The sequence below is a fragment of the Poeciliopsis prolifica genome, unplaced genomic scaffold, assembly GCF_027474105.1.
Source record: "Poeciliopsis prolifica strain line A6 unplaced genomic scaffold, Auburn_PproV2 SCAFFOLD030, whole genome shotgun sequence".
NCBI lineage: Eukaryota > Metazoa > Chordata > Actinopteri > Cyprinodontiformes > Poeciliidae > Poeciliopsis > Poeciliopsis prolifica.
In genome coordinates this window covers 2,700,595-2,727,770 of record NW_026562405.1, presented here as the reverse complement: position 1 = coordinate 2,727,770, position 27,176 = coordinate 2,700,595, and the positions used below count along the sequence as shown (strand labels likewise).

The following is a 27,176-nucleotide window of genomic DNA, read 5'->3' as shown; positions in this document are numbered from 1 at the left end:
GATTGGACTGTTGGAGCATGTGCAGAAATGTACTGCTGTACTGTACATATTCAATGAACAGTTGCATTGTGGGATATATACCGGCTGGAGGCAAACATTCACAGGCTAGAGGGGTGGGGCAAAAATGACTTTCATCAGTAAGTACTTTTAAAAAAACATTGTGTTGCAGTTTTGTGTTTGTATCAGAAAATATATTTTATGTGGTTATATATTGAGCTGCTCGTGCTTGTTTGCTAAAGCTAACTTCAGTTATATCTCAGTTAACATTATGTGCAACACAAGTGCTTTTCAGTTCAGTTCACCTAGAATATGCAGATGGCCATATTCTGGTCTTTTTGCGCACATTGTTTGAGAGTATGATGCCTCAACTGTTTTAAAAGCTAGCAAAGTATGCAGTTTTATTAACTACTGGAAAGTGACAACTTTTTGTAATTCTGCTGCAGAACTACTGCAATTTTATTTAGATAAAAATGTGATGAAATCACGGTAATCACGTAACACAGTTACTTTGCTATTTTAAAGAAATTACAGTAACACTAATCAAATTACAGTAAGATAGTAAAACTGTAATAAAATTACAGTAAATTTTTAAGGAAGACTACTGTAAAAAAAATTACAGTAAGGTTACTGTAAAATAACTGTAATCTCTTTACCATAAAAATTACAGTAACTGGCTGGCCACCCTGCTGCCAGTACGTTACTGCAAATTCGACAGTGACTTTTTTCTTACAGTGTATCTAAAAAGGATGTACCGATTTTCACTTGAAGAAAATTTCTGTTTGCTTGTGGCTTCTCCTGACATCTATTCTTGAACTTCATTTGCATGGCAGTTTTTTGTGTAACCTCATTGACCTTTTCCCTGGCTATGGCACAACATTCACACAGTTGAGAGGCAATGTGCTAAAAGATGCCAAATACCAAGTCACAATTGGTCTACAGTGAGCTTGATATGAGTAATGATTGTGCAGGTGTCCCTACTGTAAACAGGTCTCAGTGACCCACCTAAGCTGTCTTAGCAGTGTCAATAAAAGCCTTTTGGTTGGCCTCAGTGTGATCTTTGTTGGGTGCCGAGTTTACTTTTGTCAAGTATGCAGTCGGTTACCATCTCATAGTGGTTATGACACCTCTTCCATCTGTTATCCAACTCAACAAGACACAAAAATTACTTTTAATTCAGAAATATGTGAACTTCCAAGCTTAAAATGTGTGTTGGATCACATTAAGTACCTATGCAAAATGCAGAGTGAATGCACATGAGAACGAAAAATAGATGCACTTTGGCTTTGGAAATTTTAAAAACTGTTAATCAATGACCAAACCCTCTGAAAAATGCTGACGGTGAAGTGTTATAAAGGACCATTTTCTTCTCAAGTTTCTTCATAGGTAAATTTTTCTGGTGATCTAATGTAACAGTCAGGCAGCATGCCAAAAGCACAGTGCAGCTTGTTAAATAGTGTTTTGCAGAGGCACGCCTGGTCCTGCAGAAGTTTAAATGAAAAAAAAAAATCAGTTTAGAAGATGAACATTTATGGAATTAATAAAATTTTGAAGTAGAAAGCAAGGTTAGGTGAAGAAAATGCACAACATTTAGGTGCAAAAAGTTTAATGTTTCATCACTGGTGTGGTCTGGGCTTTTTCACACTTAAAACTTCACCTGACAAAGTGAGAAGCACCTTTTCCTTTAGGCAATAGTCAAAGCAGCTAGTGAGGTTTCTATTGAAACACCGATAAATAGAGGTTTTGGAGTGTGCTGCTGACCCAAGCAGTTCACTGGTCAATTAATGGTGTGAGGCCACCACATATTTCTTAGTCTGTGAGTAAGAAAAAGGTAACAGAGAAGAGCTGTGTGTAGATAAATGGATATCTGACAGATATTGACTGACAGATGTCTGACAGATATCCCAGAGAAGAACTGAACTGTAATTAGAACCCTGACAATCTTTACAAATAGGAAATATCAGAACTTCAATGTCCTGTGCCGGTACAGACAGAGAAACTAATTAAACTCATCAATGAAGCTCATCTTTTGTTAGATAAAAACAGTTTCAAAGGAACAACTGCAGGTAATGTGGTTTTGTGTCATTAGCGTTAGCTTCTTTCACCAATCATTTCCACCATATGAGTCAGACGATATCAAACTGGTGGTGAGTCATAGCTGTGACAGTTCCCCTTATTGCAACAAAGGACATAGAGACTGCAAAAAGGTGTCTTAATATATTCTTAAAGTGATACATGGAAGGAGCTAATGTCTTTGAATATCAGGATACCAAGTGTGGTATTCTAAGAAAATTAAATATGAATTGAGCCAAAGCATAGAGGTGGTAATCTATAAACCACTGGTTCTGGCAGCAATCGAAAATCGAATATGATATATTTTGGGCAGTTGGATAAATAAACTCACATCAGACTCAAGGAAACAAGACAAGTTTAATGGTTAACAATTACTATGTCGGAAAAATTGGCTGTTAATAAAAAAAATAAAAATAGCTTGAAGAAATAATTAATGGGGAAAATGTCACATCTATAAAAATGAGAGTTTTTCCAACTCAGCCAGGAAGACGTTCCTGAAGTTTGTAAGGCAATGTGGTCTGTGTCAGAATAGGCCTATAGATTGGAAGAATTAGAGGAAAGAGAATTTTGCAAATGCATAAATGCTTACTGGTCTAGTGTTTCCAGTAAAAAATATTAATCAATATCTTCAACTATATCAACATATAGTTGATATAACTATATCAACATATAGTTGAAGATATTAACCCAATTAGTGGGTATATAAGGATTAATAATGATGAATTACAGACAGAAATATTATCCTGTGTGTTTTCTAATTTGCTAATCAAGATTACCTCTCATAAAAACTTGTTGATTACTATTTAATAGATGGAACACATCAAACAGTTGTTTAAATCCCATTTATTTTTATTTCCTTATTTGACTTTAGAATTTTCCAGTTTTTGTTTTATGTCAATATAAACTTCCTACTTCCTGTCATTTGGTCTTGGAGGCATTCTCAAACCCTTGATATGTATTTCCTTATGAGCTTATCAGGTCTGTTTGTTCAGTTGCACCTGGTGGTGTTGACAACATAATTTTAAGATGTATTGAGTCTCACGTAACTTAATCAGTTGAAGGTTTCCATTATGAAAGACACCACCAAGTATAAGAACAGGCTGCCAAAATGCAAATGTTTTGGTCCCAAAAGTTGCTGTGAACTTGCCAGCTGTTAAATTGGGCCTCTTTGTTTATTCAGGTCTGCCTGCTTTGTTACATGCTTGCTTCCTCTGTGACACTTTTTTTTTAATGTGGGGACAATGTTCACCAAGAAAATGATTGCAGCAGCTAAATAAATACAATTGAAACAGCAGATAACATGATTTTGCTGATATCATTATCTCCCAATCAAAGTAGAGATTGGTGTTTTCACAACATCCCTCATATAGCTGAAGATGTTTAAGATGATACACCTGAGGTATCAATTGTCTGCTGTAAATATGAGAAAAGAATAAAAATTTTGTTTGCATCGCTGTACATATTTAACTGAAAATGTGTTTGTATTAGTACTAAGAAGATTTCTGGGATTGAGAGGTTATACAAATTTGTCAGATGACTCCGAACCTCCTAATTCAAGACATATTACGCTGGGAAGCTCAGAGGTTCAACTATCATAGTTTCAAGCCCATTTATCACATTCCAGTGATAATGGATTGGTCTGAATACATGCCCCTGAAATAGGAGTTTCAACAATACATCAACCCCACACACCAATAAACAAGCAGCATCTTGGTTCCCCACCCACAAGACCAAACCATTTCCATGATCAAAACCTCTTGGTTGCTGGAGCAAATTCTTTCAGTCAGGCAAAGTAACAGTTTGGCTGAAATTTTTAATAATAATAATAATGATAATACATCAAGTGCATATAGTGTTTTTTTTAAAACACTCAAAGATGCTATATAAAATACCATTGTGGTACTATAAAATATCACAAGTCTGTACATGGAGGTACTTCTGAAAAATAAAACCAGTTTACTTAAAAAAAATAAAAAAAATGACATCAACTTTTGGAGAACAAAATGATTTACTTCCCAAATTTTATCAGGATGTTAAAGAATATGCATTTTTTTATTGCTGTTTTAATCTAAGGAAATGATTATCCACTGTTTGTTCACCTTATGAGCTCTTTATGCCCTGAACCAGTCACAAAAAAGGCTGGCACATGTTGCTTGTCATTTATGATGCCTTTAGTGATCTCCACCCAGACAAATACAATCTCTATTCTAGCCACACTGATACTTCCAAAGACACAAGGTTCCCTGGTTACCAGATGGTGCATTAAAACATGACCACTTCCTGTCTGCAATTCTGACTACACAATTACATTTTATTATAGATAATTACTTAAACTGATATTGAAAATCTGTCACGCTTGACAGGAAAGGAAAATTATGACATTTTCAGCACAAATCCTGATAGGAGGTGATCAGTGTCTGGTTAAAGGGACAATCGGCAGAAATTTGTCACAATTTATGCTTTTCCTGTGGAATTTTTTTTTACACTGAGCAGAATTAAGGTGCAACATTTTTAACACAGTTATAAAAAAGTTAATAGCAAAGGCCTCTGTAGCATAAGTTGAATTATTTCGTATTTGTATAAAAAAACCCATTGTCCATGTCTAACTCCTCTATTACCTTAATACCTTCACTTAAACTTTCTGAACCCCTCAGGCTAAACTCCATTTTGACATGACAGGTATGATGGGCAGTTATCAAACATGTAACTGTTGACACAAGCACGGTGGGAGACAAGATATACGATAGGAGGTTCGGCAGAATTCACGCTGGGACAAAAGTCAATATTTGCCTTCAGTTGCCCTGTCACTGATGTATGCACAAGCCCCATTCAAGCTCCATTCAAGTGCCTCAATGCACCCGGCAGGCACACTAAAAGCACACAGATGACAGGGTGTTGGTGTTACTGTATGCCCCTCTGGTTTCTTCCAGTATCATAGTTATTTGGATGCAAACACAGGAGTGAACTCATTTAATTCTTGAGAAGAATTAAGCAAAAAAAAAAAATAAATAAAAAAAAAAATAAAATAAAAATAAAAATAAAAATAAAACAAAAAACAAGTGCTTTCTGTGGGCTACAGAAGTTGAAGTTTAAATGGAAAACTTACCACACCGGACTAAAGTAAATAATCACTGAATAAACAAGGCAACTTGGATGATTGGTATTGTGTCTTCTTTTCTTCAAACTCTTCTTTGGAACTGAACATGTGTGTGTGAAGTGTATTATTCTGCTGACACTGGAGGGATTTAGATATGGTTCAGAACAGATGCTGACCAGGTAGAGAAATAATTCGATTTCTAACAAGCTGGTATGTTTAGAGCAGACACAAGAGCGCATACATGTAAGGTTGTTGCAATAAGCACTTAATGAATTAATCAGTTAATTATAAGGAACTCAGTTATTTCCATTGTGATAATTAATATTTATTTGAAGGGAAATTTTGTTTACTCACACATCATAATCCATTTTATTTATGGTTTCAGTTGTAAGCTTTATTTCTTTTAATTTCCTTTTTACTTATTTTTTGTAATGTTTTATTTTGGAAATATAAAATATCTTCCAGTGGCAATGTTATGTTTATTTTTAATTTTTTCAAAATTAAAGTGTGTTGGTATTTGAGAGGGTGAACTTGGATTATTATGGCATTAACAATATATTACTTGAAACAACAACAAAAAAAAACATTGTTTACTGCAACAATTATTTGGGGTAATTTATCATTCAGAAAAATGTGTTGCTCAACATGAAGTTCAGCAACAAATTGTCTTAATAGCTTCTGGAACAGTCAGGCAAAACATGTGAAAGTTACATATATTCTTATTTGATTTTAAGTTGTATGTGAACCCCTCAGGCTAAACTCCATTTTGACATGACAGGTATGATGGGCAGTTATCAAACATGTAACTGTTGACACAAGCACGGTGGGAGACAAGATATACGATAGGAGGTTCGGCAGAATTCACGCTGGGACAAAAGTCAATATTTGCCTTCAGTTGCCCTGTCACTGATGTATGCACAAGCATACATCAGTATGCACATACAACTCACACTCTATGCACTGTGGATAATGCTGAGTAATGCAACAACAGTATTACTGTCAACCAATAGCCCTTCCACTATGCTTCTGATGACAGCATAGATGCATTCTTCATTGCCATTCTGCACATGCCATCATCTCCTTCCCAAGCAAATAATTTACTGCCTATTGATGGCCTGCACAAGAATCACCCCACGGCAAACATGATAAATGGTTGTGAGGTCCAAAGAGCAATTAAAGTTTCAATTGTTTATAAACCAATGTCCTCATGAAACTCTATATTTTCATCATTATTATAGTTGCTTTATGATGATTTTACTCACAGCACATATCTAACTAGTAATTAGGTTCAGCCTCCAGGAGAGTCAATACTTTTTATACAAAATCTATGCCAGGAGAGCATGTAATATGCCGTATGACGTGAACTTAAGTATAACTTTAGACCAGCATTTTCCTGCACTTTCAATGAACTACGTCCAAATCACACCTTGTCCCTCCATTGTTGTAACTTCTCATCTGTGGCTTATATTCACCAAGTTGTGTATAGACGTGTGTATCTACTTGGGAATTCAACAAAAAGAAACTTAACTCAAGAAGTATGATTTAACTTTACAAAGAACCTCACAGAACCTGACATCATTCAGCACCTTTATCACCATTGATCTCCATGCTTAGAGGGAATGCTTTCAATCTGTTGACTGGAAACAACAGTTTCATCAAACTAAATGCAAACCAATGCAGAAAAAGCCTTTTTCCCAGAGTTACGACTGAACATCCCTTTTCAGTGGTAACTTATCTTTCTATCTCTGGATGAATCTACTTCTTTACCCCTCTTTTGACTCAATTTTGCAAAGAAATATCTCCCTATGCAATAACAATCAATTGGATAATTTGGCATCCCAGATATCAGTGCCACATTATCACTGCTCCTTAAATGTGCTTTCACTTGTTTCTACTGGTAAATGGTACGCATTTAACTTTTAACTTTGTTGTGCAAGTACATACATTTTTTGTACTTTATTTGACTGTGTAGCTGTTGCAATTCCACTGTACATGATTAAACTGAATCAGCCTGCTGCAGCACAACAGGACAAAAAAACAAAAACAAAGACATTTTCTTGGGATTTTATAGTCTGAAAACATTGAAGAACTTCTAAAAGACATGAATAAAAACCTAAAGGTGCAGTTTCAGAGTGCTTAAACAGAACACCGAGAGCATTTATTCATATTAGAAAGACACATTTTATAACTCATCAGTGCTGGCAATGCTACATTTTATTATGTCTGCTCCAAACTGGGTTGCAGTTTCTTTTCAACTGAAAAAAACTCCAGTTACATTCACTATTAGAATGTCAAGCAGGATTATAGTATCAATTAGTGATAAAGTTCCTGAAATTAATGGACTTTTTAGTTGTTTTCTAGTTATTCAATGGGTCTGTATGTTAAGAAACTACTTGTTCTGTTCTGCCTTTCCAGTAAGTGGCAGATGTTAATGTTCACTGCAGTGAATGCTAATCATAAAAGAGGTTAGTCTTTAAAGTTTGACATTATCTATGGACATTTTACACAACTACAAAAAAAGACCACTTAGTCATTGTTTTAGTGTTAATTTAATCATAAAAATGCTTACTTATAGATACAGAAAAAAAAAAAACTTCAACAACTTCATCTCCACATAAATGTGCCATTTCAGGACTATGTAAACTCTCAACACATCCACTCACCATGCCACCCATCTCAGGTCCATACATAGTCACAAAAATGAAACTAAAGAATAAGTCCAGCAATATTTAAGCTTCCTTAGCAACCGCCCATCACACATGATCCTACAATAAGGAAGCACACACACACACGCACACGCACCCCCCCCACACACACAGTTAGATAGAAAACAAAAAACTGTTGTGACTAACAGAGGCAATGAAGAACGTTGTATACTGTTTGGGAAGAGGACTCGTGTGACAATTACAACAGAACCGCAAAAGGCAGGTTCAATTAACAAATCAGCAAACACTGTATGAGAAATTGTTATGAATAGTAAAAGTTTGTGCCAGCAGTTTGGAGAAAAAAAATTGTAAAGATAAACAATTGTGTAAATAACTTTTTTACATTTTTTTTTTTCAAACATGCATGAAAATCACAAGCATGATGAACATTTTAAAACTGAAAGTGCAGCTTCAGGTGTAACAGCAACGCTCATATTGATGTGATCGAAACAAAAGGCAAGTTTATCTTTTTATTTCTAACATCTGATATTTTTGTGCAGCAATCAAACTGCCATTTTTAACCTTTCTGTCCTAAAATGGAGATTGTGTTAGACAAAAAAACGAAAGACAGGATTTTCTTTTTTTGGAAAATGCTGGTGTCACATCCCAACTCTATAAAAAAATCCTCAGCAGAGGTGGTCAACAGCATAGTGCAAATATTAGAAAACAAATCACTGCTGCTAACAATGCTAATGCAAACCATTATAACTAGTATTAACATGTTCTACCAAGCTCAAGCTAAGTTGGTTCTCATCGCAATCTCAAGTTTGTATTTTGATTTTTAGCACCACCTTCTGGCCGCCAATGGGACATTTTTGACTCTGCAGTGCACAAAAAGACGTGAAATAAATAACATTAGGGTACTTGTGGCAAAATCATCCAAATAGATCACCCAAAAATACTTCTGAGGTACATAACGTTTAAAGCTCTCTCTATAATGACATGTATGTGTCCATTCATCCTTTACCCAAGTAGTATACACTATTTTTACGTCAGTTAAATCCAGGGAGAACCATTGAGATACATCCACAACAGGCACACTCACGCATACATTTTACATTTACTACACATCCTGTACACATGGACTCAAACTACAGTCACTCACCAGGCAAAATAGATTTAAATGGCTTTTTTAACCCTTCTCAATCGCTCACTTCCATCCTTTTTGCACTTCAGTATCTGTTTAAGATGAAAATCCACCATAGAAACCGCACACTATGCCATGCAAACTGAATTGGGCAGAATCATACTGTGATGCTTGATAGTTAGTGTTTTGGCTCTCTGGGTTGTATCTTTGGGAGTAGTTAGAATCATACAGACAAAATAACTGATATTGAAGAGCAGCTCATTGATAAGGATGCTTGATAGTGTGACAATGTTTAGTGTTCCAGCATGGGAAGCTTTTCACTGATTCCTTCCCAAGAAATAAGAATAAATAAAATTGCAAAATCTTCATGTGTGAGACTAATTAAAAACATATTCCTTCAGATTGAAACATAGCTACACAACCAACGCGTTATAATTCAAAGGTCACATCAGTAAATGTTAAACGAAATTTCAACATTCAACAAATGATCTCCATTTAAAAAATGCTTAAACAGGCCAAATATGTTCAAGATTTTCTCTCTAAAAGCTACATTTGAAAAGATCAAATGGGCACTGACGTAAAATGATGAAAGCTGACTGTAGGCCATCTTGAGCTTCACTAATGAACGAACCCTTCATTGGTCACCAAATCAAAATGCTCTAGCTTTTAGACGACAACAAAAGTCATGATTGAGAACTTCTACTTAAAGTCTGCTTATAGTTCGATAGATCAGTATTTTCATGATGAGTGCTGCTGCTTATAAAGAGATACTTTGTTGCTTTAACCAATGTGAAAACACTTAAAATGATACATGATTGTTGCCACTTTTTGAGCATAATATTAAACAGTTTTTTGAGAATTTAAAGGAGAGAAACTATTCAGCTGCCCATGGGAGTAGCAGATGTATGTCGGTTTTTTAGGGGGGTTTTCTCCTTATTTAGGCATGTCTTACAAGTTAAAATAAAAATATTCTTGTGTATCCATCTTTAGAGGTTTAAAGCACTCTTAAATGAAGCATTCACAATTGTGAATCCATGTCAGGTTGGATGTTTCACTGCAGTACTTAAGATCCATCAGGTCACCGTTGTTTGTCTGTTGAAAGGTCCGTAAAGGTTTCAGGGAGAGTTGTCATGAGTCCATAAAAAAAAAAGAAAAAAAGAAAATATCAGTTCCTCCCCCATCCAACTCCTCTGCACTTAAGGACTCCCATGATGTTAGAGCTCATCTTTCATCATGGGGGTGAGGGGACTTTGTCTTTCTAGCTATTTCCAAATGGATAGGGACCATGAATACCCTGGAAAAAAGAAGATGGAGAATCCATATCACTTTATGCTTTTATTTGACATTTATGTACCAACCCTATGCCTAATATGAACTTTAGTGTTCCTCTAGCTTAGAGTAGAATAACCTGTCAAGCTTATTTTAATACAAAGACAAAAAAGGTTTTGATTAATTAGGTTCAACCAGCCTAACGAAACTTCAGAGCTGAAACTGGGAATAAAATGTGAGCTGTAGATGTTGATAAAATACTAAGACTGGTGATTCAATTAGGTAAGTTGCTTCATTTAATTTTCCCAATACATAATTTGACATCACTTCAAGAAAATCAATATATCCAAAATGGTAGCTGATTAAAATAATTTAATTCTGAATGGAAAACTATTGATTTATTAAATACAAATATTTAGACATTAATTTTAGATATTATTTTTCAATAACTCTTCATTTTAACTAAATAATTTCTTAGGTAAAGTAATATTATACACAGCTAATCAAAATATATATTTTTAAATTTAAGTCCATATACTGAACAGTAAATATATCCTGGTTAGAACACTAACTAACGATTACTCTAGTTGTCGATTAATTGGATGAAACTAAATTTACATATTCTGCATTTTATTTCAACTCCTCAAATGTATATATATTTTATATAGATTTTTCTTTACTTGTAAGCAATAATCATCAAAATGATCAGAAATCAATCCTGGAAACATATCACTGTGTGTGTTAGGAATTTATCAGTTCAAATTATGAAATAAATGAATTTTTCAATAATATCACACCTTAACAAAACACACAGCTGTGACAACATTTTTAAAATCTGCAAGAGGTAATTGGTAGGTTTGATAATTAGAGAACAGTAGTAATATTGATAACATAAGCACACACTCATAACTTCATAAACAGCCAGTGCAATGCTTTACGAGAAAGCAAGAAGTTTTGATACACAGGAAGCTTAATTTAAAATATAAAACCATAAACAAACATACTGCAGTCATAGTGGATAATAAAAACTGGTGGGAACTGATATATCAAACGCTGTTTTTGCATAGAGTTAGACCTGCTAGATAATTAAACACCTGACAAGTGTGTGGATAATTAAAATTAGCAGAGAAAGGCTGACTGACATATGAACTCTCAACACTGAGATTAAACATCACTTTTGGTCTGGAACGGGTCGCTACAACTGCAAAAATCACAGTAATATCAGTGGTTCATTTTAATACCATCCTTCACACGCTCTTTGTGAAGAAATCAGGAACTGCTTTACTGACATAAATGAGTACAAATCAAAAGTATCACATGAAAAGAGCCTATCCATGTCTGTGACTGTAACAAGGAACTTGATCTTCTTTAGGATAATCTCCAGAGGAACTTGTACAAAAAGTTATCAGTTCAAATCAACATGCTGTCCTGTCCAACACACAAATTTACAAGAAATCATCAGACACAACCTTCAGCATCCTTGAAATAAAAAGAGATAAAAGCCCTGACCAAATTGTTCAGGGAAGAGGTCACACAAAGTTTTACAGATGTGTCTATTCTTTAAGCAAAGCAGAATTGGATGACAATAACATTTTCTTTTCTGTAGTTCTAAGTTATTAGCTTCAGCAGATTTGGAGTTGCTGACAGAAAATCTGGTGATTACACTACGTTTTAAATGCTTTACTGTGAAGCATTAATGACATCGTTATGAAACTAACGATTACGTAGTGTAATCATTAGTTGTTGTTTGAACCAGTATGCAAATCACAATACAATAGTACTGCACTATTACAAAATGAGTCCCAAAACCCTGAATAAAACAGATGAGTGAAGTGACAAATGCAAAAGGTTTAATGAGCAACTAAGGAGTGATTTTGACTGGCCTGTGACTCAGTGATCTTGTGTATTTGCAAAAGCTGGGCATGTTTTTCCAACCTGCATGACTTAATACAGTTTTTCCTTAAACCACGAGCAGCACAAACAGTATTTTGGTGGAATTATTGCTTAGCAACATCCAACTAACTTTCTGTCATGTGTTTGCGACAAATCAGTGTATGGTAGTGAGAGTTTAATTTGATCTTACTTCTTGTATGAGCTGCCTAAGAATTGTATGACATTTCGAATCAGCAGACAGAATATTTTAGTCATAATCTTAAGTTACCACAATAATAGCTGGCTCTGCCGTTTTCTCCATCGAAACTTTTCAACTTGAAATGCATATTGGTATCCCAGGCCAATATCCATAGTCAGTTTCAAAGATAAAATATTTGTTAACATTAGTTAATAAAATATTTGCAGACTTCTTCACTCTTAAAAAGTTTAAAATGCTTTAAATAACCCAGGCTATAGGACCAATGGGACCGGGTCGAACGGAGCAGAACTGGGCCAGGCCGGACCCCACAGTGCAAAAAGGACTAGATGTAATCAACTTAACAGTATTAAATTCTGATTGTTAAAGCACCCAGCATTAAGATAATTAAAAATAATCATTAAAACTTATCTTAATGGTGGGTGCACTGTGAAAGTTGTCCTGCAGATTTTGCAGAGTCTTTTCAAAACGTTTCAAAATGATGAGTCGTGCAAATAAACAGACCTTTTTACCTTCAACCGACATGATCTTTGTGTTTTCCTCTGCTGGCAAAATGTTTTACAATAAAAATATTAATTATTAATGAAAATATGCCAAAACTTCAGGCAGAACTGGGTTTTAGTCAAATAATCACTGTTCTAGTTCAGCATATCTGCATTGTGATATGTTGAACTAGCATTTCATAATGCTAGTTCAGCAGTGGGGCATGTAAAAATGAACTCTTTACATACCCCACCCAAAGATATCAAAAGTATTTATATTTATATAACTTACATACCTGGCCATAAGTCACCACAGAAAGATTTGTTTGGAGACCGTTTGACGCCCTATTTACAGCATTATGAGACAGTCCGTTCTGATCTTGCTGGATTGGCTCTTGTGTGCGCTCCCAGGCTCCACCGGGGTCTCTGAAGCTGCTGTCAGAGGCATCATGCTTGTTCTTCTGTGGCGAAGCAAACGGGTTGAAATCCCCCTGAACATTACGTTGCGGTTGCGTGTTGAATTCCGTCTCAAAGGAAGAAAGCTGCTGAGTGACGCCAAGGAGACCTCCGACTTCTACGCTAAGAATCACCCAGATCACATCTGCAGAAACAAGGACATACAGTTGTAATCCATATAACGAGAGAAATAATATGCCAGAGATGTGTTTTTTTTTTTCATTTCTTCAAAATTGAAAGTTTACATGCAGAATAAGTACCATCTCTTTAATGAGGGAAAACCCAGATGATGAACCTTCTAATAAGAAATCTATCAATAAATATATCAATAAGGGCAAATTATTTTTTTTAATTAATTTAAAGACATTTTAAGGCCTTTATTTTAAACAAATGAAGATTTTTTAAGGATGCCTGGACACCCTGCTGCAAGAGGAACTGGTGTGCTTTACAAAATAGATGGAATCATGAGGAAAAAAATATTTATGTGGAAATATTGAAGTAACAACTAACGACATTAGCCAAGTTTAAGCTTAGGCACAGATTGGTCTTCATAATGGATAATGGCCATAAGACAAAAAGGTTACAAAGACGTTTAAGGACAAAAAAGTCAGTTTTGGCAAAGAATCAAATTATCAACTCAGTATTTTTAGATTTTTCAATACTAAATATTCATTAAATTAGATACTTATTGATATCTAATTTTGTATATGTCAATATCAATAAATTCCCTATCTCATTATTGTAGCATTTAGTAAATACAAATCATTTTGGTAATCCTAACTGATCTAAATCTAAAAGTTTGGTTGGCTTTAATTTCAAACAGTTAGGGGAAAAAATTGTGTATGTGTCTTATGTACTGTCATTGCTGGGCTATGAGAAAATAAAAAAAATATATCTACTAAGACTTAGAAATTAAATTCTGCAGTTTTCCCTACCTCCGTAGAACAACCCGGCTGCTGTGCACATCCTCCACTGGCCCTGGTACATGCCTGGGTTTGTAGGACTTCTCATCTGTACACTCACATCTGAAATTTCCTGGGGGTCTAGAGACTTCACCATAACTGAGTTTACATGTCCAAACTGATCCCCTCCAATGTATTTGAGACAAACACCTGGCGGCCATGACTCTCCGCCTACAAATGAGAAAAATATAAAAGCAAAAAATAAAGTTAAGAAAAACATTGTGTGACGTTTAGTGTTGTTTAAAGGTTCAAAGATGCTTCCTGACAGAGTTAAGATGTAGTAAAAAGGCATGTACCTGTGTTTTGTATTCTCCAGGTCTTTGTGAACAGTGTGTCCGGAGGAACAGACTCTCCTTCACCAATTGTCACATCTTCAACAAAGGACATGGATGGTGTGTTGACACTGGGGCTTTCAAAGTCATAATATGCACCAATAGCAGCTTGAAGGTTCCTGTTTCAGCATAACAAAAAGAAAGCAGGGGATCATCACATTTTTAGCATGCATTAACATCCACCAAACATTCTATCAGAATCTTTGGGAAGAAGATTGTGTTATATTGCTTCCCTTAGAGTTTTTAAACAAGTCAAATTGCTACAACTCATGTTCACAAGTCAAGTTACAGCTGCGTTTTGGAGAACGTTGTTAAAATACTTTACTTGATAGAGGTTTCTGACAAAAAACAAGCACTTTTCTTTAAGTGAAGCATATTTAAGTCATGGACTACAGCAAACTAAGAGTTTTGCACTTTAACTGCGAAAGCTTAATGCATTTTGTATATCTGTTGTGTTGTTAAACCAGTTACAAACTTGAATATGAATAGGCAGGGACACAGCTTTAGAAATTGAAAGAACACTAGAGAACATCCAGGAAGAATGGGTGGGGGTGAGAGACTGCAGAGATCAAGGTGTTCACTTGAATAAAAGATCAACCTGGATGTAAAATGCTGAAGTTTTTTAAAAGAAGGTTTTGTAACTTTCAAGCCAGTTTAGTTTAGTCACAACTCCCTTTTAGATCAGAACTGAATGTAAACCCCTTAACGGATCACCTTTTTCCTTAAACACCATACAAGTGAACCTACAGAGATCACAGAGCCAGAGTGATTTCCGAACATGGAGATAGAAATCCTGATATATTTGTAGCTACAGATTTGCTGAAAAAAGTACATGCTGTTGACCTATGTGTTTGGAAGTTCTTCAATTCAATGCATTGAACAAACAGAAACATAAATCAAATCTGATATTTAATAGCATTTCAACTGCCAATTTACAGAATTTACCAAATGAAAACTGTATGTCTAAATTGTGTCTTTCAATAGGAAACGATATTGTACATGTATGAAATGGATGTACTAATTACCAAAGAACTGAACTGCCCGGAGGTCCTAAAGGTAATACACTTTGCATATTTAATAATTGCAATAATAATTATCAGTTATTTTTGTGTGGAGGCTGTGGGACACCATCCTAAAACGTTTCAGTGACTAAAATCACAAAGAATCACGTCCGTTAATTAGATCATTTGATCAGGAAAACAGAGGCGTTTGGATCACTGCTGCTCTTGCTTTTGCCTCCTGAGAGATCACGACTGATTCTGATCTGAGTGGTGGTTTCCCAAACAGCTCACTTTGAGCAGTTCTCCACGCTATTACATAATACAACAAACATAACCTAACCCAGGGATATAAAGTGCTTAATTGTTTACGTTAAATTTCTCAACCAGGTCGGTATTGTTTTTGGAACTTTGTCGCGGCATTAGAACTCGTGGTCAGGGCAAACTTTACTGTTTCACTTCCGTTTACCTCAAATGGCCCACTAAGAGTTAACAGCCATTTCCCGTAACCGAAGGATAAAATGACCCGTGCCGCACTGACCATCTGCACTCATTCCTGGTCCACAATGGCCACTTTATTTTTTATAATTTTAACATAAGATAACTAGCTAACCCAAGAGCTAAGTTAGCGCCATGGTGCTGTTCAACAACAGGCCCACCAATCCCCGCGCTCACCAGTTGGTCATGTCCAGGAAGAAGGCGCAGCCGGCCGGGTTGAGCTGGAAGCCCAGCAGCCTCTGGAACTCCGAGATGAGGACGTCCTTGTCCGTGGTGCCCATGCAGCTGAACTTCTGCATGAGCTCTGCGTCCACGTCCATGTCTGTGCCCTCCATAGATGGCGGGTCGTCCCGAGGCGGGGGTCCTCTTTCAGTTAAGTCCGAGGCCTCGTTCAGCCATAACGACCAGCTCAATAACAACAACAACAAGCGTCAGTGCGCATGGCACGAGCAAGGGGGGACGACGTTTGACGTTGCAACAGTGCGTGCGTCACTTTCAACGTCATCTGTTGCTATTTGTGGCCACCTTCTCATTGGTTTATCAATGAAATTCATGTAAAACATATTTCAGCGCACACTGATAAGAAAAAGCCAATTGAGATTATGCTTCTGGAATTCTGACAATTTTTCATAGGCCCTTCAGTGGACATAAGTTTGGAACATTTTAGTTAGGTACAATTTATGAAATTAATTTAAATGCTAATGCAAAGTGAAAAATTGGACATCGTGTGCTTTAGTGACGTCGCAGTTATGGGTGTGGATGCCAATAGTGCACCTAGTATATATTTTAGAAATAGAATTCTTCTCAGCATGTTAAAAAATAGATAAAGTATATTAAGACACAACTGCTGCACCGTCTGAAGTTAAAATGTGTTTAAATTTTTTGAACTGCATAATAATAACTAAATCAAGCGTCCCTGATTATAGTTTTTCTAAATAATTCAGAACCCAACAAGTAATTTCCATCAGAACCTTATCCGTTTTTATATTATGTTATTTATTTATGTTCACTACTGTTCGATGATTTAAATGTCACAGTCATTCAGCTATGGTTTTTGAATTATTCTATGTAGATAGATTTGTTATAGAATCTTTCACATTAAAATCATAATAAAATAGAGTCTGCTTTGATAATGTCTATTAAAATTCTGTGGCATCCTCTCACTGACCTATTAGTTAACATGACTGGGCCCAACAGCCCTTATATATATATATATATATATATATATATATATATATATATATATATATATATATATATATTATATAATATATATATATATATATATATATATATATATATATATATATATATATATATATATATATATATACATACGTATGTGTGTGTGTGTGTGTGTGTGTGTGTGTGTGTGTGTGTATAATGGTAAAATATACCGAATTCTCGCGATGTTTCAGCGGAACTGTCTGTGTTCCGCCTTTCATAGCGGGTCGAGAGGGTTTTTGGGAACACAGGAACCGCGCGCTCTCAACGTAGCTTGCGGAGAACATGCCGAAGTAAGTTAAAAAATGTGTGGTTTTATTTATTTGGTATTAAATCTCTCCTAGTTCAGACGGAATAATGCTTATGTTTTACTCTTACTGAGTCACGAGCTGTGCAAACATAACATTTGAAATCTTTTAACTCTTGCTGATCTTTCTTTGTTTGGGATGTGTCTATTTGCTGGAACGACACTCAATGGAAACGGTTATCTTTATAGGAAATCTATGAAACACAACAAAACATAAGTAGTTTTGGACGCTAAAGATAATTATTTCGTAATATTTTAGCAACTGTTTTATATTTCTTCACACAAGCCATTCTGTAACTGTGCTATTTTTCGATCTCAACTCATCTCATTTCCATGACTTATTTGTACAAAATATGCTGCTCTTTTCGGACTTTTAAATTTGCCTTTTAGGTTAGAGCCAGTATTAAGTTAATCTTGTAGTATTTAATAGTCATTTCATTTTTTCATCGAACGATTTAGAGCAGCAAGAAAAGATTGTTTTTTCTAAATAATTCAGAGCCCAACAAGTAATTTCCACAATAGAAACACAATAGAATTGTACATTCAAGCCAGCATACCCTAGAAACAAGCCATAGTTTCAAAAAGATCATTTGAAGAGTATAAAGTGAAAAAGAAATATTTATAAAGAGTAAAGTTCAAGCAAGACATACAAATATGTATAAATATGTATATAGTCAAATTTTTTAAATGCAGATGTGAATTATGTCCTCTATTTCTTCCGATGCATCTGGATGTTGGCATGCAATTTTGATTTAGACATCAGTGCCTTTGTTTCTATTCACAAGACATTTTTTTTGGTTTGTTTATTCCACAGGTTTTATTGTGACTATTGTGACACATACCTTACACATGATTCGGTAAGTGACAATTGTTTCTACCTAATTTGTTGACTAGATTTTTACAAATCTGTGTACCAGTTTATCAATCTATAAAAAGTCATGAATTGATGGAAAAATTATTCTCCATGTATGTCTAATTGGGATATTTGTTTTGTCAATAAAGTTGATCATGTGAAGAACATATGAGTGGTCTTAAAGTTCATTCTTATTTTGTTCCTTCTGAATTTAATATATTTATACATATTATGTTAAGAGTTTGCAAACAAGCCAAGTTCCTTATTTTGTCACAAAATTTGATAAATGAAGCTGATCTGAGTCATGCAAAACTGTCCTCTGAAAGTGAACATATGATAGATTTTTTTTTCCTCCTCACATCTCAAGTAGAAACCTAAGCTGAAGTTGCAAAACGATCCAAAAATGGCTTCTGGAAAACAGATTATAGTTGCTTGTAACAAACATTCGCACAAGCTAAATGTACTCTGGCCTTTGCCTTCTTTATGTAGCACATTGAGTATTTAGGATATTTCACAACATTCTGCTCAAACGTAACCAGCTCTTTTTTCTGTTTCTGTCTTAGCCTTCAGTGAGGAAGACTCACTGCAGTGGCCGAAAACACAAAGAAAATGTGAAAGATTACTACCAGAAATGGATGGAGGAGCAGGCGCAGAGCTTGATTGATAAAACAAGTAAGTAAATGTCTCTGGACTTTAGCTAACGTTAGTTTCTGAAGTAGCTAATTATTTATTGTATAATATTTCTGGATTACTCTGTTCTAAAATGCTTTGCATAAATATGGAAAAGCTAAGCCTTCCAATTATATAATCAAGATGTCCCTATTTGCACATCATTTTCTAATGATAATAATCCACTTTATTTAGTATGCACTCTTGAATAGGGTGCCAAGATCTGATATGTCTTTCTTAGAATTGTGATCCAAGTTAAATTGAATCACAATTAATTTCTTACTCCATCTCATAAAACACACACATCTTGTCAATATTTAGGTTTTATTGTTTTGTTTTTTTAATTTAGCCATAGTGAGTTATGTGTGCCTGCCTTCTGTCTGTTTCCTGACAGAAGGAAACAGATAAAATTGATACAATTTTGCCTTAAAATTGAATCAGTGTTCTTAACTGTTGTAACATTTTTCACACAGATTGGCTGTCTTATGCATTTATCACCCCCTAATAACATTTCCACAGAGGAAAGCACATTATTTATAGAACATTTAAGACATACACTTTGGTTGCATGTGTGTAATTTAGAATACCGTAAAACATCTGTGATTCATTTTAAAAATAAAACCTTGTATGTTATAGAAACTTGTTGAATACAATGTGAAACACTTATTGTGCTTATTGTGATTTATTTATTCCAGCTAATAAATTTAAAAATCAGTTCATAAAATTGGAGAAGTACATTGACCAATGAAATTTATCGCACAGACATTTTTTTTGTCATAACCTATAGTATTATGGGTAAGACTTCTGACTGTATTGGTCCAGGAGACGGTTACTGATGCGTTCCACAAGGAGGATAAGGCACTAAAGATCACCTCTTAAGAGATGGTTGTTCAGAGTGCTGTATCCAGGCACGGTATTGGAAAATTGAGTGGAAGAAAAATGTGTGCTAGGTATAATTGCTCTTGAAAAAAGGATAACATAGCAGGATTGAGCGCTATATGTATGAATGCTGATATGTTGTCTTATGTAATTTGAATGTTATTATGTAGAAACAGAATTTCAGATTAATATTTCCAGTTTAATATTGTTTGACAATATTAATTTGACTGAAATAAAGATTGAGAATATAACACTTTGTCTATGATCAGTCTATACAACTTGAGTTGATTTTTTTTTTTTTTTTTTTTTTTTTTTATAATTTGACTTGAACTGCAGAAAAATAACTTTGGTGTGCAGCTTGTTGGAGGTGATTTAGCTTTTAGGCCTACTCAACAGCATCATTCACAAATGTTTAGCATGGATTAACAATTATGTCTGCAGAATTGTCTATCTGTGGTTTCACTGAAGGATCAATGTTTTAACCTGCGTCTGTATTTGAAAAAGGTTTTTATAGAACCCTCTTCCATGTGTTTATTCTTTAAGAAAGATGAAAGTTTTTTTTTTTTTTAAATTGTATTCAGTAGAGATTTTTAAAAAAGCAGCCTTAGTAATTTCTTTGTTTTACATAAGGAGTAAAAATGTTTTACTGAATAATGAGTAGGATTTTCTAAATATTAACTATAGAAGATTCAGAAATGTTAAAAGTAGATCATAGTATGCTTATTTTTTTGTATGCTTTTTTTTGTATGTGAAACTGACCTCTAGGGGCAGAAATGTACTAGTGATTTTTATCTTGCTTGCATGTTCCCTCTTACAATGTGAGCGCTGCATGCTTTTTTTTGGTATAAGTCATGTGGTCAACCGTAGACAGTAAAAGCCTGTTACATATTCCACATGTGGGATTTCAAAGTTCTTTTTCTCAAACACTGGCCTCTCTCTCCATCACAGCTTATTTTTCTCCCCCTCTGAGATTATAAACCTCTAATCCGCACATGTAATGCAAAGCTGATGCACAGTTTGGGCCATAAGTGAGGATGTGACATTTGGCAGATGAAATGCTTCTTTGCAACAAAAAGATCATTCTTTGCTCCTCAATGTTTTGGTTTATTGGTAATGTCATTCATTCTGCACCCACACTTAGAGCAGCTGCAGACAATAGCATTACATGACGAATTTGCAATGGTAAAATGTTAAAGGCCTCATGCATTTGGCTGTATTGTTGTTTGCATTCTGTGTGTAGTTTATGGATGACATTAAATCTTGACACAAGCCAGTGACATTGTGTTCTTTACGTATAATCATTTGTTTGATGCTTTTCTGTGTTTTAATATATTTTGCTTTTCTTACTCAACAGCGGCTGCTTTTCAGCAGGGAAAGATTCCCCCCACACCGTTTCCTGGTGGTCCTCCTCCAGGTCAGTCTGTCATTTCAGATCCCTTCGAATTAAAGTAAAAAAATATTTCAAATGAATACATAGTGTTGCTTTCTCTTTAAAATTTTGAAAATGTAGGCAGTGTCATTTTAATCAAACAGCAGCATATTAGCAAATCTTGCAACGTGCTGTTCACATATGTTGCCGTGTCTCTGTAATATTTTGTGTTTGTGGCATAGCAGGACCTCCACGGCCAGGCATGCTACCAACACCGCCAATGGGAGGCCCTCCAATGATGCCTATGATGGGGCCTCCGCCTCATGGAATGATGCCCGGTGGACCTGGTAAGGAGCACCTTCCTTTGAAGTGCCTTTGGCCTTTCCAGGGTTTTAAATTCACCCTGAAAAACCACAGGTTTTTTGTTTGTTTGTTTATGTGAAATTTTGGATTGCAAATCTTTCTCATCTCCTCATAATAGCCAAGACTGTGTTTACTGAGTAAGACATTGGAAAAGGTCATAATAAGAAAGCCCATTGTTCAGGATGCAGTTAATGCTTCTCTGCAGTTTGATTAATAAAGTACAGCATGATGTGACTGTTGCCTAAAGCTTATAGGAGCACAGATCTGCAGTGTACAATAAGTCAATGTTTATTCATGCGTTTACAGTGAAATGATGGCAATTTCTTAGAGGGAAAGTATTATGTAAAATCCACATTTTGGGGCTTTACATCATGTTAAATTGTTATTTCCTAATCAAAAACTGTGTTGCTTTGATTCTTTCATGAATGTTTTAAGAATCTTTCAATCTTCCATGGTAACTATTTAGGTGTGCAAAACGCTTAGTCTCACCAAGAGCTGCTTTTTCCACTGAGCTGCCGTCTCCAATCTTCGGCCTTAACTTCCCCACTCAACTCCACCAGACTAGCATCAGTTAAACACCTGGTGAAACTACTCGTATGAGTGTCTGAGCTACTCATGTGAGCTACTTCTCAGTTAGCAAAAACATTGTTAAGCCTTAGTGAAGGAACAATGTTGTGATTTTGCCCTGAAGGCATAGTGTAGGAAAGAGCAGGAGCTTCTTAAAATGATGGAGGCCGAAAGTCAAGGTGTTAAATTAGGAAGTCAAATGTCTTTTTAGTTATGTTTGATATGTCCAGCATTTTTATTGCAACTTAAGTTACTTGATGGTGCCATTTCACAGGACAGTGTGCCTGCAAAATACATAAAATTGCCCCTTTAAGTGTTTGTAAAATTATCACTCTTTATATAGCTGAGTTGTTGTAAAGCCTCCTCTCAGCTCTGTGTCCCATTTTCTATTGTAGGAGGCATGAGGCCACCGATGGGAGGACCCATGCAAATGATGCCAGGACCTCCACACATGATGCGCCACCCTCGTCCCATGATGATGCCCGTCAGGCCAGGCATGGTGCGACCAGACAGATAAAGCCAAGAAGACTTTGCGCTCTCATTGTTGCCATGAACAGATACTGTCCAGGGAAGATGTTTAAAAAAAAAACAAAAGATTTCAGTGCAACTTTCACATTTGTTCCAGGTGGAAAATAATCTTTACTTTATAATTGTCATTTCTATTAGAATTCTTATTGTCTTATATTTATTTACTGGGTTTGAGTCAATCTAAGAACCTAGAATAATCTCTCCCTACACAAACAAACTGTTCATCACCCATGTGAGTGTTTGACTTCATGTTAGTTGCTTCTTTTTTTTCCCCCTTTGTTGTGGTTTTAAATGATTTTGTACATCACTTCCATTGGTTTAGAAATAAAACAATGCTTGAAAATTTTTCTTTTTATTTATTTATTTTTGGCTTGTCTTGCCAGAAACCTTAGAATTCATAAATGCAGATTATCATCAAAAATGTCATTAATTCAGCTATTTAGTTAAAGAAATCCAGATGTGTTGAATGGTGTCATAATCGAATTAACCAAACAGTTATTCAGTCATAGACTGAATAACTGTTGACACCCTCAACAAAAAAAAACTGTTTTCTCATCAAATGTTGAGAAAAGGAATTTACATTTTTCTTTAGATTAAATGATAAAAAATTGAAATACTTGAAATGTATCACTGTTATATGGAAGTTTTACTTTTGAATTCAAATGATAAAATGAACTTTAAATATGACATTCTAATTTATTAAGATGTACCTGTAGATCTGTAGGTTTAGTATAGAATATGTGTAAACTCACTTTAGATTTCTGTTCTTGTTTTGAGTGTTGAACAGGACTTTGCCATTTAAGAAGTAGAAAATTGTTCCTCACTAAAATTACTGTTCAAATTTCATCTGTTGAAGGACTCACACTAACTTACCATCAGAAAACCTCTGGGTTTATGCTTCTCTCTTCTCAATTTCATACCTTTCTCGATCATTCTCTGTTCTTTCATTAAAGGAATTTCAAGAAGAAACTTGAAGCTATTAACATTTGAGAGTATAAAATCTGTTTGAAATATCCCAGCTGAAACAAAGACTTTCACATTTGGCAATTATTTTGGAGAAATTCTTGATTTTTTTGTGGGTTTTATTATAGGGTTCCAAATTATTTGCTACTGTTGCTTTCATTTTTTTACTTCCTTATGTTGAAGGCAAATGTTGGCATTACTGTGTATCTGTAGAGACATTGATTTATGATGCAGGTAGCATTAAAATGCTGCGTCCCAGAAATTTGAGTTCTTACTTGGCAGTTGGAGGCACTCTGGAGCTGCTGACAGAATTAAAAGGTGTGTTCAAAACTGAACTTGACTACATCACTCAGAAGGAAAAACAATGTTTGCTTTTTCTCAAAGAAGAGAGGGAGGGTTAAAAAAAAGGAAGAAAGGTGAAGCTTGATCAAAGTGATGCTGTTTAACTGATGCATCCAGAGCTCATCTCTGCCTTTAGATACAGAGGATTGACTGTGTTACGTCATGCAAGTTGTTTAAAAAAAGCCACACCATTCTGAAAGTTTTGGGCTCATTACACCTATTTGTCACAACAAAAAAATTATGCTCCTTTTTTTTTTGCTGGTAAATGTGAAGCTGAAAGATTAGCTTTTTTTCAGGCTTTTCAGTCATAAATGTGATTAGTTTGAACCCAACATAATCACATAATTAAGTTTTACTGAATGTAAGTACCTTATTAAAGGGTTTAAAACAGTTCCTGTGATAGTTTTCTGACCTGAACAGAGTGTGCCCACATCCAAAATGTGCATCACAGTGAACATTGCTGGCAAATAGAGCAAACAGATGGATATTTCTAATATTTCTGCCTCAGATAAATGAGAATGTTTGCCCAACCCCTCATTAATCTACTCAGCCAGGCATGTTTGAAGAATTACAAGTGTTATGTAAGAATCATCTGCAGCCAATGAATCGCTATCCCAGATGACATTTGTATGCACAATGCCTTCCAAGACTTCAGTGCCCTCCTCTATGCTTGGTTGAGTGTGCTCACAAACATTCGCCTTTAACTATAAAATGGTTTCAACAGATGGAGCCAGAGAGTCATGATGCTCTGCAACTGCAGCCAAGACACTGGAATGATGTGCAGTGACTGATTTCTGTGCTTCCATGGACTGTCAAATTTCTTTGTATCTCACACACCCAGAGGACATTTTCATGGCTCTGTGGGTTAAGAAATTTCTAGGCCACGTATAAAAGAGGAACTAATTTGTTGAGGAGAGATATCCATATGCTTTACACCATGTTTGCCAATTTCAGAATGGAGGGAAATTAAGACAAAGACAATGCAGTTACATGGCTGTGCACAACATCACCTAACTTTTGAGAGACGCTATTAAAGCCTTTTGTACATTTTGATCTTCAGAGAACCACATAGATTACATGCAAGCCCTTCTTAAAGGGCTTGCAAACATGCAGCTTGCAAACATGGCTTGCAAACATGCAGCTTGCAAACATGCAGGACTTGTAAACATGCAGTTTCCACAACAGCAAGACCAAAATGAAGCTGTGTTAATGCTAATTTCATGTGTATGTCGGGCATAGGCGGATGCTTATGTGTCATCTTAAATCCGTGGTGCCTTTATAAATATTCAGTCCAGCAATGATGGGGTGTGTTGCCCCGAAGGGAATGAAATGGAGTGGCGGAGAGTGTTTATGACTGGAGTTAAGAAAATCATAGAAAATCTGGATTATATTAAGTCTTACTGGAAGAAAAACGCTTTTAAGCATTTAGTATAAAGCTGATCTCCTTAGGTGTGTTTTTGTAAGGAAGTTCACTGTGTTAGTTTTACAGAAAACTACATATTAAACCTTACGTCTTTCCCTCCGTCTGTGGTTTTTCCAGGTTTCATATTTACAACGTAACTACTACGAGATTAACTGCAATAAATTCAGTGACTTTTAAAAATGTACCTAAACAGCTCTGGAAATATTAATCCAGTACTTCCCATACAGTATACACCTCAGAGTGTGAGAAAATAGCAGCAAAATTTCTCTCTCGAATGGCCGCAAGAGCAAAAATCAAATCGTTCTGTCTCACTGCCTTGATTTTACAATTCTTGGTTGGTTCTAGATGCATCGCCTGACCAGGCGATGTAGTCATATCTGACAAATATTGTGTGACTGGTCAGAAATTTGAAGTGGGAATGGATACCACAGTGACAAAAGCTGCAGTTGGATGGACCTATGATGATTTCCAGCATTTGGGTCTATACTATAACAATTAACCATAGTGGTTTGATATTAAAAGTTTAAAGTTAAGCCTGAGGAACAACATTTAGATTAGAATTTAGCTTGATATGGTAAAAAAAAAAAAAAAGAAAGGCTCTGTTTTTATGAATTGAATCCTACAAAACATTTTTTGTTAGTGACTACATAAACACTTATATTTTGCTCCCATTTAATTATGTAATCATATTTAGACAAAAAACACAACAATAGTAACTAAAGTAAGTAAAGTTGTGCAGTATCCGGTTAAACTGTACATACAAAATGGCAATAATTTTATTACAATGTTAACCACTTACTTGCTTGGGAGCTGAAAAGCCAAATGAAAAAACGTTCAATTTCAAAGTCAAATCTTTAATCATACAGCAATTATCTTCCAAAGTGATAAAAACTACTCTTGGTTAGACATAACCAGGTATAATGTGGTACAGATGCATTTCCTCTACATTGCACTGTGTTTTCCTTTGGGTAAATCAGTAAGAGGAACTGAATCATATTCTCCTGTTTCTCCTGGGGGATATTTAGCGTTAGCCGCTCCCAGGGCAGCTGAGGAGATAAAACTCCTCCTGTGGGACCTGAATCCTCTACGCAGTCTTAGCTCAGATAGTTTTGCTTTACAGAGTTCTGAAGGAATGCCACTGGCAGTCTACTCAAATAAAATCACGGTTTCACTCTCTATTTGTTCCTCCTGCATACAAATTTTGCATCTTCTGGTTGTAAAGTCCCTGCTAAGCTTCATAACAACAAGCTGAGATCTTTTGCTGAACAGAAACTCTTGGTTCAGATTTTAAATGTTTGCATTAAGGATTAAAAGATTGCTAAAATAAGCTGCAACAGACAGAAGGCTTCAGAGTCAGGTTATGATGTTTTGTGTCTATGATCACGTCGAATCATTAAACCGATAGCAATGCTTAAGGTCTAAAGGCTCAGTAGCACAAAGTAAAAGTCCTTTGAGGTTGGCTGAAATTTCTCCTCAGTTTTTTACAGTTTTCCAGAGCAGTTCATGCTCACCTCTTTGATATTCCTGTCACAAGTGAATGCATTAATGTCCCAAATATCAGAGCTCACAGGAGACACAGTCAGAAAACGATTCTCCGCAGCCCCTGGGCCCATCAGCAAGGCTGTGCAGGAGAAAGGCTTAAGA

General features: G+C 35.5%; 2 protein-coding genes across 3 annotated transcripts; one reads left to right on the top strand and one right to left on the bottom strand.

The window, feature by feature from the left end:
* Positions 1-7,697: 7,697 nt before the first annotated feature.
* On the bottom strand, positions 7,698-16,497 carry ilrun (inflammation and lipid regulator with UBA-like and NBR1-like domains). Its single transcript, XM_055050367.1, has 5 exons — positions 16,223-16,497; positions 14,514-14,668; positions 14,191-14,388; positions 13,096-13,400; positions 7,698-10,253 (listed from the first exon to the last, which is right to left on the bottom strand). The coding sequence occupies exons 1-5, from the start codon at positions 16,378-16,380 to the stop codon at positions 10,218-10,220; spliced, it is 852 nt and encodes a 283-aa protein (XP_054906342.1). The 5' UTR covers positions 16,381-16,497; the 3' UTR covers positions 7,698-10,217.
* A 949-nt stretch (positions 16,498-17,446) lies between these two features.
* snrpc (small nuclear ribonucleoprotein polypeptide C) lies at positions 17,447-23,149 on the top strand. 2 transcript variants are annotated; one of them, XM_055050003.1, is made up of 6 exons: positions 17,447-17,562; positions 18,391-18,433; positions 18,993-19,101; positions 21,332-21,391; positions 21,589-21,693; positions 22,672-23,149. In XM_055050003.1, the coding sequence occupies exons 1-6, from the start codon at positions 17,555-17,557 to the stop codon at positions 22,791-22,793; spliced, it is 447 nt and encodes a 148-aa protein (XP_054905978.1). In that variant the 5' UTR covers positions 17,447-17,554; the 3' UTR covers positions 22,794-23,149. The 2 variants fall into 2 exon arrangements, with proteins under 2 accessions (XP_054905978.1, XP_054905979.1); XM_055050004.1 differs by having other exon boundaries at positions 17,449-17,562; positions 21,592-21,693.
* Positions 23,150-27,176: the final 4,027 nt, after the last annotated feature.

What these genes read in the sequence shown, in the direction of transcription:
- ilrun (XM_055050367.1), bottom strand. Translation starts at nt 16,380, where the DNA reads ATGGAGGGCACAGACATGGACGTGGACGCAGAGCTCATGCAGAAGTTC. An exon ending in CTGGAGAATACAAAACACAG is followed by an intron (nt 14,389 to 14,513) that starts GTACATGCCTTT and finishes TCTCATTTGTAG; the next exon opens with GCGGAGAGTCATGGCCGCCA. An exon ending in CTGTGGTGACTTATGGCCAG is followed by an intron (nt 10,254 to 13,095) that starts GTATGTAAGTTA and finishes TCTTTTTTCCAG; the next exon opens with GGTATTCATGGTCCCTATCC.
- snrpc (XM_055050003.1), top strand. An exon ending in TCCTGGTGGTCCTCCTCCAG is followed by an intron (nt 21,392 to 21,588) that starts GTCAGTCTGTCA and finishes TTTGTGGCATAG; the next exon opens with CAGGACCTCCACGGCCAGGC. An exon ending in AATGATGCCCGGTGGACCTG is followed by an intron (nt 21,694 to 22,671) that starts GTAAGGAGCACC and finishes TTTCTATTGTAG; the next exon opens with GAGGCATGAGGCCACCGATG.